At 32.5% G+C, this 15,947-nt stretch overlaps 1 protein-coding gene across 1 annotated transcript; it reads left to right on the forward strand.

Moving 5' to 3' along the window:
* The first annotated feature begins 4,090 nt into the window (after positions 1-4,090).
* On the forward strand, positions 4,091-15,760 carry LOC130633661 (E3 SUMO-protein ligase PIAS2-like). Its single transcript, XM_057444566.1, has 18 exons — positions 4,091-4,933; positions 5,110-5,150; positions 6,154-6,491; positions 7,216-7,373; positions 7,586-7,670; positions 8,735-8,785; positions 8,857-8,947; positions 9,267-9,404; positions 9,639-9,744; positions 11,224-11,297; positions 11,494-11,588; positions 11,663-11,728; positions 12,184-12,275; positions 12,352-12,420; positions 13,513-13,720; positions 13,902-14,005; positions 15,013-15,050; positions 15,464-15,760. Exons 1-18 carry the CDS (start codon positions 4,912-4,914, stop codon positions 15,569-15,571), a joined length of 1,884 nt encoding a protein of 627 aa, XP_057300549.1. The 5' UTR covers positions 4,091-4,911; the 3' UTR covers positions 15,572-15,760.
* The last annotated feature ends 187 nt before the right edge of the window (positions 15,761-15,947 follow it).

The raw sequence follows: 15,947 nt of genomic DNA on the forward strand, positions 1-15,947 counted from the left end.
TATGCAAGAGAAGCAACGGTATATGTTGTTAAAGGAACAGATACGTCAACGATTCAAGCGGCTTGTTGACGCCATCAACGAACGAGAACGTGCTCAGCTAGTTGCGAAAGGTCAAGAAGAGGGTAGAAATGACGTCTTAAAAAAACTTCAATCTGTACAATATGCAAGCAGTATGTAGACTCTCCACCTGCTTACAAACAATTTTCTACAAGACCTACAAAATATATGGTTTTTAATCATCACTCAGCAGCCATTCTTTTTTAAAGTACTTATACCGAAATTCCACAACATGTACCTTGGGGTAGTAGTTTTTACCTTGCACGTACGCCGATGATAGTGCCAGGATGGCACTGACTTGGCAGGGTTCATCATAGGGTATTGACATACCGTGGAATTTGGTCGTGATCTCATCCTTGTAGTATTTGAGATTGGTATGGATGTATCGCCCTTTTTTCACGGATTCTGTCGTCAATTGCTCAGGTATCAATTCTTCGATTTTTTTCCAGATTTGGCGATACTTTGCAACCCAATCGGGGTACTCTTCGAAATCAAGACTCATCGCTGGTACAGCACTGGCATTGTAACGGCTAACTCCATATGGGGACCAGATTTTTGGTGTTTTTATCCTGAGGGCTACCACAAGGTCTCGTGTATGGTAGCCTACAATGTATCTTTGATCCTTGCCTCCATTAGCAGGGATAGGTTCTGACACTGTTAGACGTTGATATTATTGATATCTGTAAAAGTAGCAGCAAAGTTGTAGAAATTTCTGGGGTTGACAAGCTCATTCTCAAATTTCAATATCCTTTATTGAATTTCAAACAAGGTCCGAAGATTGTTTCTCCTCGCACATACACAACTACAGCCATTATATGTGATATATTTCTGATAGCAGTACCAACACAACATTTTAGCCTTTACCACGAACCTACGTCCATGCATCAGGTGCATCGATCATAAGCATCCAGCATACGTTCGCAGTCATACATTGTTCCATTTTTTTACAGTCACAAAGACGATCCTCTAGGTCTTGAATTCGTTGTTCATTCTCCTTCTCCTTCTCTGATTCTTGTACTAGGGCCAGGACCATTAATGGAAGAGAGAGGTCTATGCCTGTGATAAAAATCATGACTACTGCAGTTCCAAATACTTCAAATTTTGATTGAGTGTTGCACATTTATTATAGTATTTTTTTTAACTTACAACATGGTTGTAACCCCAAAAATTCCTTTTGCGTCAAGTGACCTCCAAATCTTCTGAGGCGTCTCGAGTCTGGAGCAGGCCTTCCTTTGTAGCGCCTTTTCAACAGCCACAGCGACATTTCGTACGCACTATCATACACCTTCCGCTCTTCCATATAAGCCAAGCAGCACGAATCTCCACAAAAGTAGCCCTCATACACGTAGTCACCACCGTCATCCATTTGGGCAGCCATGTTTTCTTTGATATGAAAAAAGCCAGATTTCGTCGTATGTTTTGTACTTACCTGTGGAAGGTTGTATCTCATGGGACACCTGACTTTGTCGCACAGTTCTACAGAGCACCAATAAGTATTATTTTATATATACATTCCAACCACATCTAAGGATTTCACCTACATATTGGACACATGTTTCTGCGCATGCGTTGATTTAGATGATGTCAGCAATGTGCGGGGGAATTTACCTCCATGTGCGCTAGAACTATTTTTACTCATTGCCGCATTGATTTGATGTACATGAATAAACCATCGTTATGAATAAACATAGCATCATAGGTACTTTACCTTGATATGCATGAATAAACACAGCAGGGTAAGTACTTACCCCTCTAGGTATAGGATGATCAGGGATTGACTGTGGCATGCGCTTGTGCGCGATTGCGCCAGAACATACATTTCTCTATCTCTCCCCCTGGGGACTGAAGGATGACCTTTTTGTCGTAGTGGCCGCGGAGAAAAGTTTCCGCGCCGCTCATTCTGCGAATTTTTTTTTTTTTTTTAAAAAAAGAAAATGGTAAACTCTTTTTTTATCACAATTGGTCTGTTCAAAAGTCTTTTACCTATTTCTGTTTATAATTGTTTAATGTAAAAAGCTATAGTTATGATGTCTTTATTACATTGATTGTAATTTGCTAACCCCAGCATGCATCTAGCATGTAGCATATTTTTTGCATGCTATGATGTGACTGTCTTCAGACACCAGCCTGTCTGTGGTCATGCTGTGTTTGGTCTTGAAAACATCTTTGCTGGTAATAACTCAGACTTTAGTTTGTAGCAAACTTCAACTTTGAATTTAAAAGTTAACTTTGTTCTCTATTTTGTCAAGTTAGCTATCTATTCTCTCCTGGCTAACAATGTTGATACTTTTGATGATGAACTCCAGCGTAAAGATAAAGATGAATTCCGTTGTTTACATTTTCACCGGTAAGCAGCAGGGTTAAAGATGACGCTAGCTGAAGCAAAGTATTTATCTGTCCATTTCACTGCACAAAGGCATTCTTTGGACTTAAATGAACTTAAAAAAAATCAAAGGCATCAATCTAGCTACACTTGCTTCTTGATAATGGTTTAAAACCCGAAATGTTTCTGTGAAAAATATTCACAGGAAAAGACCTCTCTTCAACAAATCCTAGCATCTTTTTTTATGCCACGCAAATGCCAGAGCCAAAGAAATTGGTTTAATAATATTTTTTTTAGATCATCATGTACAAACCGTTTTTCTCAGCTAGCTAATTATATATATCTGTTGAGGATATATTATATAATTTATACCTCAGTTGGGGTACTGATACCTCAACCAGGGTATGCTGATTTATAAACAAAGGTGAAAAAAAAACTAAGTTTATATTTTAATTGTCAAAAATCTATATATATATATATATATCACTAGACTTATGTACAAAAAAAAATTAGAATCTCAACTTGTGCACATTCCAAATCAAGATTAAAATCTATATGCCCTGATTGAGGTAAAAATTATACCCTGATCAAGGTAAAAAAATATACTGCTACATGTAGTGTAGTGGGCTTGTATGTAGCTTTCAGTTCTAGGGACTGCAGATCAAATCCTGCTTGCTGCCAGATAATATGTTAGCGATGCACAAAGTAGCTCTGCTTCTACATAACCAGTGGTTATACTCAATCACCATAATCTGAGGTCTAGTCTGGGTGAACCATTCTCAGTAGACAATTGACACACAAATGTGCCATGATAAGCTATTATTCACATAAAAATTATACCTCAATTAAGGTATTTTATCCAGATCAGGGAGGTCTCTATCACTCCCCACACAAATTTTGGTGTGCAGAAAAGCACTCCAGGGCAGGCATTCACTCCTGGTTAGCCTGGATTTTAAAAGCTTAACCCTTTCAGTTATTTTTAAGAAGACCAAGAAAGAGTGTCTTAATCTCCCATTTGAGCTATAGGATTCAAAATGTCTGCCTAACTAGACAAACACTTATTACGCCTGAAACTTATCCAGACTAAAGATTTTTTTCTGAGAACGAGGCTAAAATGAGTTTTAAGCCAATAAGAATCCTAACAGTGCAACAGATTGTTTTATTATCCAATGAACAATACTTTATTTTAAAGTTTATACAGTACTGTGAAAAGGTTTGTTAACATCGTGGTTCGTGTTTATTTCATGTTACGCACGAACCACGATAGCCCACGATGCGTATTTTTTTAACAACCGTGGACCTCACGATCATGTTTCGTGGACTACACAAACAAAAATTACACCGTGGTGTCCACGATAAATAACTTCTATTGTATAACAACAAAGACTGTATTAGTTTATCAATTGAATTAAAAACCGACGGCAAAAAATAAATTAACACGTTTGTGAATCAAAATGCGATGTAAAAAACATTTCTATCGCCGCTATTCGCTCATATACTTTCAAAATGCAATCTAAAAAACATTTCTATCGCTGCTTTTCGTTTTTCTTTGCGATCTAAAAAAAATTTCTATCGCCGCTTTTTGTTTATAAACTTTTAAAACGCGATCTTAAAAAACATTTTTAACACCGCTTTTCGTTTTTCTTCCCGATCTAAAAAAACATTTCTATCACCGCTTTTCGTTTATAAACTTTTAAAACGCGTTTTTAAGAAACATTTCTATCGCCGCTTTTCGTTTATAAACTTTTTAAAATACAATCTAAAAAAAGCATTTCTATTGGCGCAGACAAAATTAACTTCTCTAGACAAATATTTTGTAAAAATACGATCGCGTCCATGACGAAAAAGTATACACCAAGCAAAAACTATGAATATGCCTTTTTAACTGAATAAAACCTGAAAGAAGCAAATTAACTATAATAAAAGACTTTTGAAAAGAAAAATAATTAAATTATACTGGCTATAAAATCGTGGAGCTCGCGAAAATAATCATGGGACACACGATCCTTCATGGAGATAATAATATTAGTGTGGTGGCCACGATAGCATGTTTGAATGTTTGTTATACATAAAGACCATAATTTTATTATGGTTCGTGTGCACCACGCTCGTTACACGAACACGATGATAACAAACCTTTTCACAGTATTGTATGCTATCGAACGTTAAAGCTCATGCAGTGTAGCATAATGAAGATCGTCTTATAATGCACCATCTTTGATGTTACGTCATTTCTTTCTATACAATTTTGCAAGCACGTAGACTAAAGGTATATTCAGCAAAACTAATTAATTATTCATGAATTTTATTTTTATTTATTAAGTTGTGTTTTAACATTGCAGGTTAGTTACAATAATAATTGAGAATACTCAATGATTTGTTTGCCCCATAATTCTCCGTTTTCAAGATCAACTTCAAATTTTAAAATCTTTTAGGCTAATGGCAAAAATCTTCAAGCCCCTGGCCTTCATGTTTAGGGATTAAACTCATACATACAAGAGTCAAGCACTTACTGAATTACTGTTACACAAATGTTAATGTTTGTCACCTGTGGTATATAGCTTGTACTTTCATTTTTGATGCATATTTGTTTTATCATATTTTTTAAAAAAGTTAGGTTAGATCTTAAATTTGTCTTGCCAATATTTTTTGTGTTTCTACGGTTCAATAATAATTGCTGACACCAACATAATTGAGATTTACATGGTAATATACCTTTAATTTAACAGCAGTCAAAATGAGTCGTAAAGATGGAAAAGATGATTTAAAGGTACTTTTTACTGTTTCTTTTTTTAACTTTGTTGGCTTTTATGTTTTTACTTTTAGCAACTTAATAATTGTTTTATTTCTTAAAGGAAGAGTGTCTTTGAAGAAGATGGAGTAGTTTCTTAATACTTGGCGTTTGTAGCATGTGCACACAGTTTTTCTCAGTCATCTGCATATAGCAGTGTGTTTTCCTTATATATAGATTTTCTACTTTTTTGTCTGTTTATGATTGTTTGTGTTTGTTTGATTGTTTTGCGATCATTATTATTTATTTTTTTTAATTGGCTTTTTTTCAAATTTTATTTATAATCTAAAGCAAATTTAAATATTTTAAACATTTTAAAAAGTATTATTTATCTATTTATTATGAGCTGACCCTAGAGGTTATAGTAACCTGAAATTATTGTCAGAATACACTATACACTATAAGTCTTTATTTTAATAGAATTGAAAAGACACTATCGAAAAGTAAAACAAATATAAGTATTGTAGTATATATAATTTATGTGAATTTTTTTCGTTTTCACACAATTAAGAAATTTGTATAAACACGAAGCCTTTTCCAGTCCTGGGAACTAACTTATTAAATTAATGCCTTCTTGCTCAGCACAGTGTTGCCTAAAATATGCTACCACATTTTTCTTATTAAATGTGTAGTTGATTCTTAATGACAAAAACCATCTTTTTTTTCTTTTTAACTTTCCATTTTTGAAAATAATATGGTAGCATATTTTAGCCCTGGGTGTCAGCAACACTCTTTCTCAGAGCTTTTTTACTAGCGGCACAGGAGCTGTAAAGCATGCGGATCAATTCTCATAGCAAACACATGGTGTGTCTACTATGAGAAAAGAACATTTTCTTAATTTTAACCCATTTATAAAAGTAATAAAACTTAGTTTGTTATATCGTTAGAAAACTAAGATTTTGCTATATAAGAAGGTACAAAAAAAAAGAACAAAGTAAAGTACATTTTACTTGTATTGAAATTCTTTCTGTTGAACTTTTAGAACATGCTGAACTCATTCCGGATTGCCGAACTTCAAACTCTGTTAGCTTCTTGTGGTAGATCGAGGTCTGGAAGAAAACACGAGCTACATGGTCGTGCACTTAGCCTATTAAGATCGTCAGAAGGTTCTCCATTACGTGAAAGAGTACGCTCAAAAATTCTTGAACTATACCATCAGCGTTGTTCAACTAGCTATGTCGGTTCTAGTAATAGTGGCAGTATTAGTAGCAGTAATATTCCTAACTCATCATATGGTTCGTCTTATCACTCATACCCAAATGAAAAAGAAGATACTCCTCAGTATATGAAAAGACATTATAAACTTGTGCCACAACAAAGGTAAATATATTATCTCATTTGTTGTCTTTGAATCTTTTGGATGCATGAATTCAGAATTTCCACTGCTCCTCAGACCCCCCACAAATTCTACGCTACTTGATGCTTTGAATTTTGTAACTTTCCTGGTTGCTTTTTCTATGTTATAGCTATGAAGTGATTTAAATTCTTCAGTTGAGGGTTACAATAAATGCTTTGCACTTATCAGGGGGGGGGGTCACTAAATCAATGCTAATTTTGTATATATGGCAAGTTATAAAGCACCAATTTGATAATTCTTCTTGCTTTTTTTACTGAAAAAAGCCCACAAACAAATGCACCAAACTTAACTCCATGAACCAACACAACCTCCATAACAAAACATGACGATTTTAAAAGAAGTGAAACTAATGTGTGGGAGACACATGAATGCTTGGGGTTTTGTCCAAAGATCTACATTAAACATGTTGCTTTAATAGATTTATTTGTATTCACAAACATCGTTGCAAGCAAGCAGAACTGTGTTTTAAAATACAAAGTTTTTTTATAAATTAAACTATCTAACCATCACTGCAAGATCGAAAGCTAATTTGAATCCTGTAATTTAAAATAAGTTTATCATTAATGGCAATGGTTGCACTCATTAATTAAAAAATGTCTTCATAGATTTAAACCGAAAGAATAAGAAAAAGATTTTCCTGAAATGGTCATTTTCTTTTTTATTTAACGTTTTTTGTTTTGCTTATAGATCGTCCAATAATTACCCTATGCAAGAACCAAGGATGCATATGTACGAACCACGCAGTATACATCCAGTTAATGCTATGCCAATACACCCTGACGTTAGATTTATACCTCTACCATTTTACGACATCATTGATGTATTGATAAAACCTTCAAGTTTAGGTATCATGATTTAAACTTCTTTTCTAACAAGAATAAAATAATGTTTTTCAAATGTCTGTTTTACCCATGAGTTTATATGATAAACACCTCTTTTATTTACCACCTTTTTACAAGCAGCTAGTCTAATGGCTTATGAACCGCAAGTGAAAAGTTGTTATTAAACCTTAAATGAACCTACATAACCAAATGTGTATTTTTCTGTGTACTTTTAGTTCAGAAGACAGTGACAGGTTTTCAAGAAACAACTTTAGTTTGTCATCTTTCGCCATACCAAACGCAACTCATCACAAATTCAAGGTAAACTTGCAATAAGGGATTGTCTCAAAATTTTAGCTTATCGTCAGAACAAATAAGTACGATAATGGTTCTTGTAAAAGCTACATAGTAAAAAAGAACAAATTTTTACTATCGAAAATAAAATCAGAGAACGAATTAGATAGATTTCGGATTAAATTTCTATTTCAAAAGTTGAAATTTATATTTTTTAGAAAGGAATTCTAATTTCAGAAATTTTTCAAGAAATAAAACAAAGTCAGAACGATTTAAGGATTAGCCATCTTTATTTTCTTTCTCTCAAAGGTTAACTCTATTCGTGCTGCCTGGTTTAATTTTTCCTTTATTTTTGGGGCTTATAGTTGCACTTAATATTTTGTTACTTTTTCTTACCTTTATTTAGCTTTAATTTTCCAGAAAATTTTGCTTGGAAAAATATGCCAAATTTTTGAGCTGATTCAAATTTTTCAAAATTTATTTTATGAAAAGAAAAGTTTTTCATTGTTTCACAAGCTTTAGGTGACTTCTTAGTATATATGTGTGACAAATATGTAAATCTCAAATTTAACAACTATCCAAAACTCTTCTCTTAAACATACATAGTAGTATTTTATTGGGACACGATAAAAGACTTTCTTTTAAAGCTTCAACATCAACATATTTTGTTAGGAAACAATGCTTTCTCTTAAAGTTTAAACATCACCTTATTTATTGTTATGTAAACGAAACCGGAACAAATTAAGACAAGTTTTAACACAAAGTTTGTTTCTTTTGGAATGATCTTCTTTTATTATGAAACGAAATGGAAGACGTTTTTAAACGGATTAATTTGATTAGAGCATTTTATAAAACAAAGAGAGACAATATCGAGACAAACAGAAATTATGCCAAAAATAGTGTTATTTGCTCAATTGAGGCTAAATTTTGAGAGATGACCTTTAACTTGGAATCTGAATGTCAGTTTTTCCCCAGCATGGTGATATTAATTGTGCTTCTACTTGTTTTTTTTATGGCAATTCACAGCGACATTGCACGCAAAGAAAATTATTAACCAAAAAAGACTTTACAAAACTTATTTTTATTTGTAGATCATTTAACGTAAAATCAATGATTGAATACACAGTGCAAGTTCAACTTAGGTGAGAGTTTTATTTCTTCATTCGTTTAGAAGCTTTGAAATATTAAAAAATTCTTTTTTTGCCTTTTATAGATTTTGTCTTGCTGAGACGAGTTGTGTTCAAGAAGATTTGTATCCGCCGCGCTGTAAAATTATCGTAAATAACAAAAGTTGCACTCTCCCGGTATGAACTTGTGATTTTGTGTGCTGCAATCACAATCTCTTATAACATTATGGCAGAGTGTTTGTGTTTGGTTTATATATAAAGCCCTTAGGAAGCTGGTCAAAGAAGTATAACCTAGCATTTATGAGGAATTTTGTTGCTATAAAATCTTGCAAACAGCTTCTTTTAATAATTTGTACTCTCAAAAATATTTTCATGAAACATTCCCTAAATCTTCTGCTGCAATAATGCTCAATGTAAAAGATTGTGCATTGTTAATATATTATTCTCAAAAAATAAATAGTTGTAATTTTTCTGAAGTTACAATAATTTTCTTTAGGGTCAACCACCACCAAATGCACAGAATCAGGAACCACGAAAACCACACAGACCTGTCAATATTACTCACCTTTGTCGTCTTTCGCCGATGCAATCGAATCAAGTACAAATACAATGGATGCCATCTGATTCTGGCCAGGTATGAATATGGAGGATATTTAGGAAAATCAGAAAAGTATTTGGTTTAAACTTTTTTCACCTTTTTTTGCAAAGTTAATCCAAGTTTCCTAATAGGTTTCGTAATTTAAAGACATGATTTAACCAAACATGTATCCTATACATATTTTGGTTAAACTATGAAATTGACTATTTTTATATATTATTCTAGTTATATTTTTTGTAAAATCTGAATATCCCATTTTCATCTTTTTAGCGTTATGCTGCCACCGTACACCTTGTAAAAACTGTTCCTGCATCTACACTAATACAGAACTTACAAAACAAACCTGAACGTTCTCCTGATCACACTATTGCATTTAGTAAGTAATGCTAGCTTGTGTTTTATGTACAATCTGAACTATATTATATATCACTAGTTATTCATAATCAGTCAGGAGAAACATGCACAGACCGCAAAAAATAATATAATTTTTGTCAGCTATTGAATGGAATATCAAGAACTGTCCCATAGATCTGCAAACCATACTATGTAATCATAAATTAACAGGTTCGAATTAGCAATTCGCAATTTGCGAATTGACCGAATCACTTTGTGAAGAAAATGATAAGATTGCGAAATGAATATTTTTGTTTCACTTCGTTGTCTTTTTTTGCGATATTAAAAATTAATAATTCCTTCTTTTTCTTTGTTGAGTTTCCGTTTAATTATCAAGTTTCGCTTGATTATTTTATGCCGGAAGAAGAAATAATAACCTTTCCGTTAGCGTATTTCACTTGTACATATTTAGTGAAGTTTCGACTAAAAATACTTGAGCAAGTTTTGTAACATTTTCTTCTGAAGAGCTGTTTTTATTGTAAGAAATTGTTATTAAAACCTCATTTATCAAGCGCAGCTCCATATAAGTGATTGCGTAAAATATTTACATGTTAATTTTTCCTAAGGCCGTTGTTTAGACAAGATTATACAGTCAAAATGTTTTTTTTTAAGTTTTCAGTTTCAATATCGGTAAATAGTTCAATTAATATTATTAACTTCTTATGAGTAAATATAATAAAGCTGAAATAAACTTATTTCATTTTTTGCAACATTATTTCGGCTATCAAAGACAAGAAAGTTAAAACTGAGAGAGTCGCTAGCTCAGACGCTCAGTTCTCGTGTTTGAGGTTCACGAGTTTAAACGTTCCCTACTTGTCTCCAACATAAAGAATAATAACGCATGAAGTAAAGCTCTCAGGTCACAAAGAAATACAAATTCTCCTCGAAAAACAAGTAGCTAGTAATGAACAAACCAATGGTCATTGATCTACAGTGTTCCCAGTCCACATATAGATAGTGGTTTACTTCGTTACAGAATGTGAACTGACTTTACTTTTCTAATTCGAACCCTGATTAACACATTATTTAAGATAATATTCAAAACTCATATACATGACTTGCTTATCAGAATGTACTTTGTTGCATCCTGATACAGCTATATTGACACATACCTGATTTTATATAAACATTTTGACCAAGGAAAATCACCACTAATGACATATTAAAGATCTGTTATGACATGATGCTTTAAAGTTTGTTAAAAAGAATGTTATTAGGGATATATGACTGGCTTAACGGGTTGCACTTTGTGTATGATTTGTTGCACCCTCATGCCACACATATTATAACAGCACCAATGACCAATGTAGCAATTTTTCAACCATGTTACAAAGATAGGTAGATATGCATATTTGAAATGGCTAGCCTCACAAATATTGAGGAATATACTTGCATGCACCAAAATATTTTGAATCTTCTCCGGCAAATATTATTCTGCTTAATTTTCCTTTTATATTTGTAGTTAAAGAAAAACTACGTCCTGATCCTGACAGTGAAGTGGCTTTAACAAGCTTAAAAGTTTCATTGTGCTGCCCTGTAAGTATTTTTGTTTTTTACTTTGGATGAAATGGTAATGCAGGCTTTTGAAAGTTGATTAAACTTTCTGTATGGCTATGTTTAAACATGCTTTTCAAATATTTAAGTCGCGAAGATGCGGTATGGCATTAAAGATAAAAGTCGAAAGGTTATTGTGAAGACTTGAAAAAAAAGTATTTTTTATTTATGGTTTTAGATTGGTAGAACAAGAATGACTATGCCATGTCGGGCAAACAACTGTAACCATCTACAATGTTTTGATGGTTCTCTATATATTCAAATGAATGAAAGGTAAATTTACCATATGACTAATTCTCACTCAGGGGAGTTAACAATATAATATAACAAACTTTTTTTTGTTGTAGGAAGCCATCTTGGGTGTGTCCTGTGTGTGATCAAAAGGCACATTATGACCAATTATTTAAAGATGGGTATGTTTTTATTGAAAAAAGTACAAGGGTAGTCTTTAAAATTTCCATGTGAGTAAGAAAAAATTTGACTAAGAAAGGTACATAAATTTTCATAATAAGTTAATCAGGAAAGTATCAATTAGGGCATACACAAAATTAAGTGATTGTCTTGGATTTGTTTTGATTACCAACAGACAACAAAGTCACTTGTGGTGTCTGCGAGATTAGGGGAAAATCAGGAAAAAGCTTTTTTATAAATAAATGGCCAATGTCAATTTATATTTTATGATTAGAATAAGTAGATCTGATTTTAGTAATATTCAGCTTTTGTGAAGGTAGTTCCATCGGATGCAAACCAAAATGAACCACAAGGTATTGCAGAAAAAATCAGAGAAACCCACTTGAAAGTTTTGGCAGACACCTTGTAACATTGTGTGATTTGAGCACCCATTTTTGTTTTATTTTTATAATTTTAGAATGTTTTCTAATATTATTCAAAAAGCATCTGGCTGTGACGATATTGTCTTTTTTGAAGATGGGTCTTGGCGACCTCTTTCTGATATTCAGGGTAAGTTAGTGGGTGAATTTTTGGCTTAAATTCTTTTTAACATCTTTTTGTTCAAAAACTTTTTTCTCGTTTTTAGATAACTCAAAACCATTGTCTCAAGTGGTAAATACTCCGAGTAGAAAGCCAACCAACATTGTTGACTGCAGTAAGTTTGTTTTTATTTATACATTACTTAGGCTTTTGGAGTTTGTTTAGATATTACCGACTAGTAGTCTTGTGGTTTGCTTTCAGTGCAAAAGGACAACTTTTGAAACCCATCCAAGTCATTTGTTGGATTCTGTTAATGTGAATTACTTTAATTCTTTATTTCTTGTAATTTTATACAAAATAAGTTCATTTAACTTAAAAATTAACGAAGCATGAAATTAACAATAACACAGTTAACATGAAGAAAAGTAATGCCAGCAATCACTCATAAAAGAATTTATTTTACCACGCTCATCTTAGTGATAAAAAGCATTAACGAGTTTCCCTTGTTTTTTTTAAAAAATGGCTGCAATACTCCCCTGCCCTAATCATATCAGGTGAACTGTATCAGAACAAGGAGTCAAAGTAAAGTATCTGTTTTAAATGACCTAGTAATAACTAGATATTTACTTTACACTTTAATAAAAGGCATTTAATTTATGCAATTATCAAAAATCGCATTATTTTTGTCTTGTTAATTTCCTAAGGATTATGGTATACATAATTTCATTTCTGACAACGCAAACGTAGCCAAACGATAAGATAATTAATAGGAGAGTGTTTGCTTCCTTTCTGCTTTAAATGCTTCTGACTTGTTTGGAAATAATTTGACTGTACTCCTTCTCTGTTAAATTTGTAGAAATTTTTACGTTTTTCAAGATAAAATTCTATTCATGACAATGTTTTTAAACATGACTTACTAAACTTATTAAACTTATCTCTACAAAGAGGTGGTTGTTATTTTCATTTATTAAAAGCTTGAGTTAAGTTTATGTAAGGTGGGAAAATTGAAATTTTATTTATCCACTCAAAAGAAACATTCAGAGAAAATGTAGTTTGGATGTAGTTTATGAATAAACCAAAGGAATTTTTGGAAAAAGCTGGCGCCGTGAACTTTGGTAAGGCAGGACTTCAACCGCATTGATAACAGAGTCAACAGGGCTTTAAAAACTTAGCAATTTTAAATGCAGTAGTTTACAATATACTAATATGTTTTTGCAAAGTTGGAGTAACGAAAATATAACATGAGATATCTTGAATTAATTTTCAGAAACACCGCCATTAGAAACAGATGTACCAACGGCAAGGGATTTCCCTACACCGCCAGGCATACCAAAACTTGAAAGATGTTCAACCAGTACTGGTCCATCAGAAAAAGAGAAATCTTCTGAAGTTGATGTTGAAGTTATCACAATAGACGATTCAGACTCTGAGGATGGTTTACCTAACACACCTTCACCAACTATCAACGAACCTCCGTGAGTTCCTTTTTGTTATCAATATTAATACCTTTTGTGCAGATTGTCTAAATGTAAATTCTTACCAAATCGATTTCATCTCTAATAACCCCCTGCCCTAAGATGTTTGAAATAAGGGAACATATATGGAAACATTGTGCAAATAACACACTTTCAGTTATTTGTCATTGATTATTATTAGGATACCTGCAAATATACGATATCCAAATGTGCGTTATCCAGATCCATCCTATCCTAACCACCAACAACCATCGTCACTATCATTCTCTGATCCAGACCTCCAGGGTGAGTTGTGTTTATATTGGTTACTACACAGTTTCTACAATCAAGTTTTGGCTGATTAAAGAAAGGTCAGGGAAAATTTTTTTTTAGTTAGTGCAAACATGGTAAAATAATAACTTTTCTTAGACCATGTTTACACGCAGGGGGGGATGAAATCTCATCCTGGGATGAAATTTGCTCTTATATTTAAAATCATGTTCAAAAAGTGTGAAAAAGTGTACATTCAGCATTCTCATCCTGGGATGAAAAGAATTATTGTGTTTACACGCATTTTTTTTTTTCTTAATCTCATCCTGGGTTGGAATTTTATCCCGCCTTAAACATGTAAACACACAGGGATGAACTCATCCCGGGACAAAACTCATCCCCGGATAACATTTCACGTGTAAACAGCCTCCTAGAGAATCGAATGTGATGTTTTCTCAAGTAATTTGGCAAAAGAAAATCAAGCGAAATAATTGTTTAAACTAAAAAAAAACATTTAGGGCCTATTTGTTGCAATTGATATAACATTCAAAGCTGTTATTTATTCTTAAACTTAAACCAAAATTGAAATACATCTAAATATATCCTAACATGCTGTAGAAAATAATATTTCCTTCACAAGTTTGTTAATTCAAACAGACAATCTGGCACATGTTTTTTATATTCTTACCTTCCTGCTTCTTGCCACAATCACCATGTTCAGTTTTTCTATTTACTTTTCTATTTGTTCAATTTTTAAAGAGATAGCAAATTCATACACAATGTTTTAATCTTTTAATGATTTTTTGATAAAAATTTACAATATTTGAAGAAAGTAATTGTTGAATCGGTAAAAAAAAAAACATAACTACTTCTAGCATGCAACATAAATCTAAATATATAAAAGGTATATATCTGAATGATTGCTACTGTTTATTGTTTTTTAATTGACTTGGAATCTCAGTAAAGTGCAGGAAAGTCCACTTAGAATGGTTAACAATGTTTTCCAGCATTTACGTTTTCTACTTTCGCTGGCTTTTTTGTAGGACTTGATTTGTACAACTTATTACCACATGAAGATCGAGTAAGTTTGTAAATATATTCTTTGATTGTGTACTGTATCAAGTTTCTGTTGGAAAGAAAGTGATAGCAGGGGCTTTTTTCTGAGTTTCAGAGAACGCAGTTTTTTACATGAAAAGAGAACATTTATTTCATTTTCTTATTTATTTCTATTTCACGTTGTTAAAAAACTCATTTAAATCGACTAAGTAAAAAAAGGAAAAACAGTGTGATCCTTACAACATCAATAAAGTTATCAAGCCATGTTGATCTGCTAAACATGGTTCCAATTTAAACCACACTATTTTTTTAAATCTACAAGTGAAAGACAAAAAAGCATAATCATTTAAATGTTTTCACGTCAACAATTTTTTGCTGGTCGCCTGACTCCTTTGTTACCATATTGCCATTTGCTGAGTGTTTCTGTTTTTATTTTAGATCGCTGCAGCCATGTATTTGGATCAAACTGGTATTCTTAGTCAACTAAATGCTCGCAATAACCACACGTCACCTTCTGGTAGTGTAATTGACATCAGCGATGAGTGACTCAGATGAGAATTAAGTCTTATTTATATGTTTTGTTAATTTAAACGCAAGTAGAGTTTCAGAGACATATCATTGTAACTGATTTGATACCAGTAATAAGTGTATTGAAAAGAGAATGAAATATGATTTTACAGTAATATGCTTTGAATATTAATTTTACATCATGATTTATATACATAACTGCTAGTTGGAAAAATTAATACTTTGCGAGAAATCTATGAAATATTTTGTATTTCTTTGTTTGTCTTTTTTATAGTTTTTTCCTTGTATATATTTTGAGAAGAAAATATAATAAATGTTTGTTGTTTTTATTTTAAAACATTTCTTTTCTTATGCTTTAAGGGTAGTTCCTCAAAACTTTTAAAATGTAACAATT

The sequence above is a fragment of the Hydractinia symbiolongicarpus genome, chromosome 1, assembly GCF_029227915.1.
Source record: "Hydractinia symbiolongicarpus strain clone_291-10 chromosome 1, HSymV2.1, whole genome shotgun sequence".
Lineage (NCBI taxonomy): Eukaryota > Metazoa > Cnidaria > Hydrozoa > Anthoathecata > Hydractiniidae > Hydractinia > Hydractinia symbiolongicarpus.